Source organism: Pinus tabuliformis, chromosome 5_2, assembly GCF_031772625.1.
Source record: "Pinus tabuliformis cultivar Carrire ecotype Pingquan chromosome 5_2, CPIR1, whole genome shotgun sequence".
Lineage (NCBI taxonomy): Eukaryota > Viridiplantae > Streptophyta > Pinopsida > Pinales > Pinaceae > Pinus > Pinus tabuliformis.
In genome coordinates, this window is record NC_142306.1 from 1,093,775,047 (window position 1) to 1,093,780,054 (window position 5,008).

The 5,008-nt window shown below is 49.0% G+C and overlaps 1 protein-coding gene across 1 annotated transcript; it reads left to right on the forward strand.

The window, feature by feature from the left end:
* The first annotated feature begins 2,563 nt into the window (after positions 1 to 2,563).
* On the forward strand, positions 2,564 to 3,214 carry LOC149163053 (uncharacterized). The gene has a single exon (XM_089435334.1). It carries the CDS (start codon positions 2,564 to 2,566, stop codon positions 3,212 to 3,214), a length of 651 nt encoding a protein of 216 aa, XP_089291460.1.
* Positions 3,215 to 5,008: the final 1,794 nt, after the last annotated feature.

A 5,008-nucleotide genomic window follows, 5' to 3' on the forward strand; every position in this document is an offset into this window, starting at 1 on the left:
AGTGCAGACAGAATTAAGAGTAGTGGATATCCCAACCATCAACGGAAAATACACATGGAACAACAGAAGAGGCGGTTCCAAACAGATTGCTTCAAGACTGGACAGATTCCTCATCTCAGAACACATAATTGAGCTGGACATCTTTTATGAAGCCTCTATCCTACCCTCAGCAGGGTCGAATCACTGGCCAATAAAGCTGGAAATAGCCTTAAATAATCAGAGCAAAAGGAGACCCTTCCGGTTCGAGTCCTTTTGGCTCCGAGCCCCTGACTTCCTAGACAAAGTAAGAGGTTGGTGGCAGGACAACAAAAGTGGAAAGGAGGGCCTCAGCAAAATGCGCTCATTTCAGCAAAGGCTCAAAGAAATTAAAAGCAAAATTAAAAAGTGGAACAAGGAAGAATTTGGCAATATCCAGCAGGAGCAGGGCAAACTCCAAGCCAGAATGGAAAGAATCCAGTAGCAAATCATCTTGGACGGGCGAAGTCAGGCTCTTGCAGAGGAGGAAGGTAGAGTAATCACCCAATTAGAGGAAAGGAGAAAACATGAGGAAATCCTGTGGAAACAAAAATCTCGAATCCAATGGCTCAAAGAAGGCGACAAAAACTCCAAATTCTTCCACAAAGCCATGATAAATCACCGCCAACACAACATAATATTCTCCTTGAAGGACAAGGAAGGAAACAGAGTGACTTAGCAAGATGAAATTGAACATCTTTTGGTGGAGCATTTCAAAGGTATTCTCTCTGAACCTAATATCAACAGAGTCGAGGACATCGACAAAATCAGCCACCATATTCCCAAGAAAGTCTCTAGAGATCAAAACCTGGCCCTTCTTCGGATAATCTCCAAGGATGAACTGGAGGAAGCAATAAACAAAATGGCTAAAAATAAGGCCCCAGGACCTGATGGATTCACCATTGAATTTTATCAGGCCACTTGGAGCTTCATAGGAAATGATCTACTTGATCTAGTGGAGGAATCCAGATGCTCCAAACGCATGCACCAAGGTTTGAACGCCACCTTCCTGGCGTTAATTCCAAAGTCTGGCTGCTCAGATGAACCGCAGGGTTTTAGGCCCATCTCCCTATGTAATGTGGTTTACAAAATCCTTGCAACTATCATTGTCAACAGGCTTAAGCCTATCCTGCCGGATCTCATTGCCCCAGAGCAAACTGGCTTTGTCCAAGGAAGGCAGATCACCGATGGCATTATAGTCGCCCAGGAAGTGATCCATTCCCTGAAAAGCTCCCGAGCCCCAGGCATGCTTATCAAACTGGATCTGGCCAAGGCATTTGATAGGCTTAGCTGGACCTATCTGGAAGGTATCCTAAAAGCCTATGGGTTTGATCAACGATGGATAAAATGGATCCTGTCTATGGTTAGCTCCCCCGTCCTGTCAATTCTCCTAAACGGCTCCCCCTCTGAAGCTTTCACTCCTTCCCGTGGGCTAAGGCAGGGAGACCCCCTGTCTCCTTTCCTCTTCATCCTAGCTGCAGACGGCCTAGGCAGACTGGTTAAGGCTCAGGTTTCCAAAGAACAGATAAAAGGCCTCCGCATCTGCGGAGAAGATATTCCGGTCTCCCACCAGCAGTTTGTGGATGACGTAATGCTTTACGGTCAGGCCACCCTAAAGGAGGCCCAAAGAATTATCAAATCCCTATCTCAATTTAGCAGAGCCTCCGGGATGGAAATAAATAAAGATAAATCGGAAGTGTTCTTCTTCAACACCTCCTTGGCAGTCCAAAGGTTCCTGGCTCGTACTCTAGGCTTCAACAGAGGATCCTTCCCCTCCAAATACCTGGGAATCATGTTAAATGAGCACCAATTCCGGTCGACCAACTGGAATCTGCTAATCAAGAAAATCCGCAATAGAATGGAGAACTGGACCCACCGCTCACTAAATGCCCCAAGTCGGGTAACCTTATTGAAATCTGTTTTGCAGGCCATCCCAAACTACCAGCTCTCATGCCAAGCAATTCCTAAGGCTGCGAGCCAAAAGCTGGTCTCCCTGTTCAAAAATTTCCTCTGGCAAGGGACTAGCAAAACTAGAAAGTGGGCCCTTATCTCATGGGAGTGGCTCTGCCGGCACCCTAAAGATGGCGGTCTTGGACTTCGCGACCCCTTCGTCCTCAATCAAGTAATGGGCGTGAAGCTCTGGTGGCGGTGGCTTCAGGGGGGCCCTGACCTGTGGAAGATACTCTGGGAAAGAAAATACGACGAGACAGGGGAAATTGAAGACAAACTGAGAAGCACGACAGAGACCAGAGGTTCTGCAATATGGAACCTAGCTAGAGGCAACAAGGATCTGATAAGGGAGCATAGTTTCTGGGAAATCCGGGAAGGAGACAAAGCCAGATTCTGGGAAGAATCCTGGCAGCAAAGAGACCGTCTCATTCAAAAAGACAACCTCCATGTCATCCTTACCTTTTCAACCCAGGCAGGGGCTTCAACTATAGGCAACTTCTGGAAGCCTGACGAGGCAGGATACTAGAGAAATTGGAAATTTAAAGAAGACTGGGTAGGAGCACCAGAAACCGACAGATGGCAGGATTACTATACAGAGATGGCTTCTCGGAAAATAGCAAAGAAAACGGGGTCTGACATTCTCAGGTGGGGCAAACGCATACAAGGAAATTTCACTACAGCAGAAGCCTACCACCTTCATAACAACATCAACCTTCATCCGGAAAACAATCAATGGAAAAATCTCTGGGAAATTAAGCATTGGCCTAAAATTTCTTTCTTCATTTGGACAGTTCTACACGGTAGAGTGCTCACCTGGGACCAAATTCTGCGGAAAGGTAGCCAAGGCCCATCCCGTTGCGCCCTTTGCCTCGCCCAAGAGGAAACCATGGAGCACTTGATGAACCGCTGCTCCGTCAGCTCCTCCCTGTGGAACAACCACCGCAATTTGTTTGAGCGGCAGCACCGTAACCAGCAAAATATCGTAAGCACAATCATCAATTGGCCAAAGAAGCCTTACCTGAACCCGGTCGTTAACCGTGCCTGGCTCCTCTCCGTTGTATTCCTCCTCTGGAATATCTGGAAAGCCCAGAACGAGACCATTTTCAAAGCAGAAACCAGAACTACCGCAACAATCTGGGAGCAAGTCATCAGAATTTCAGAAACCTCCGGGAAACAATCCTTTCGGAATGCTGGAAGGACGAAGACTGGAAAGTCTCGAATACGGAAGAAACCATCCTGGAAAAATTAGAGGTCAGACAGAGTATGGTAAACTGTGGGGATTCTCGTGCCGATAAGGCCAAAGAGGTGACTGAAAGCAACCAGTACAGATGCCCTCCACATGGATTCACAAAATTGAACTTCGACGGAGCTGCAAAGCACAACCCAGGCGAGGCCGGCATTGGCGGAGTCTTTAGAGACGCAGAGGGAAACACTCTCAGAACTTTCGCGATGGACTGTGGGGAAGCTTCGAACAACGAAGCAGAGCTGCACGCCCTGAAACGAGGACTGGAAATAGCTCTCCGGGCAAACTTTAAACGACTCCAAATCGAGGGGGACTCAAAGCTGGTAATTGACATGGTCAGGAAGCTCCAGAAGCAAATTCCAGCGGAAAGAATCAGCAAAAGCTGGAGAACCGCTTGGCTGGTAAGCGAAATTGGAAAGCTCATTCCAAAAATTGACTATCTCCTCCCGACCCACACCAGGCGCGCAGGTAACAAGCCGGCAGATTGGCTTGCGAATTGGGGTGCCGGAACCGGGGCAAGGAAATTGATAGCGAGGGTCTGCCTCATTTGCATCAGGAGGAGAAAAACCAACTCCAGCAACTTCTAAACGATGATGCAGGAGGGAAAAGCATGGGAAAAACGAACGGCCAAGATCAGGCGGCACGCAGCGGAGGCGGAGATAATCTTCATCAGCAAGGCTCGGACAGCTCCTACGTGGGAAAAGGCAGAGGGGTAAGGCAGGCACATGACAGGCAGGTGACGGGGCATGGCCAGAATGGCCGAACAAGCGGAGGGGACATGCGAGCTGAGGCATCATTAAAGAAAAATCTAGAACCAGCTCCGGAACTCGAGATAATGAGCAGGGGAAGGACGACAGGTGGCAACAGGAGTCAAGTTAGGCTACGGCAAGAGCAGCCGGACAGAGAAAGGAATGATGATGCATGAAGTGGAAAGGACAATCCACGCCACTTTCCGAGATGAAAAAACCGGTTGGCGTGACGGAAAAATAAATGGACAAGTGGAGACCGGAATTTCTATAAGCCAAGTGCGGCATGCTCGACACGACATCGAGTTAATAAACCCGAGAAAACAGATGGCAGGCTCATTCCGCTCAGCAAGAAGAATGACAAAGAACGGAAAGACGCCTGCTCATCTCTGCGACCAGCCCTCCTCGTCGGCCTCAGCAAGAAAAGGTGGTATGTTTCCTTCTGTCCTCGTCCCTCAGGCATGCACACTTGTTTTTCTGGTCTTTTGGTCTGGCTGGATATGCTTTGGCCCTGTAAGCAGACCCCCTGTCGCTGTGAAGTTAAGGGTCCCTCGGGCTCCTTCTGGTTCCTCCTTTCCCAGTCCCTGGATGGGGAAGATTTGATTTATGGTAATGCTATGTCCTGCTCCAAGAGTCAGGCAGTTTGGGGGGCTTCGCCATGCTTCTGGAGGGTCCTAGCACCCCTGTTATTCTCTTATCTCTGGTTTTCTACCGTGGTTGGCTCCAATTCTGTTCCTCCCCTCCGCTGACCAAGGTCGTCTGGTCTCTTTGCTCTGTTGGTTGGGGGGTTCTCCGGACTCCTGTAAGAAGGTGGCGGGTCTTTTACCAACGTGAACATAATGGCCCTGTTCTAATGTCACGTGAGACTTCCCATGCTAAGCTCGTCGCCAAAATGGACCAGACCCCGACCAGGCTCTATATCTCTTACACTGACTCTCGGCTTTCTGCTGTGACAGGTAGGACCAGAGGGAAAATGGCTCCAAGAAGGACCACTCCTAAACAGAAGAAGGAAGCCGGCACCAGTAGTCAACCTAATAAAAGAGGCAGAAAGCCT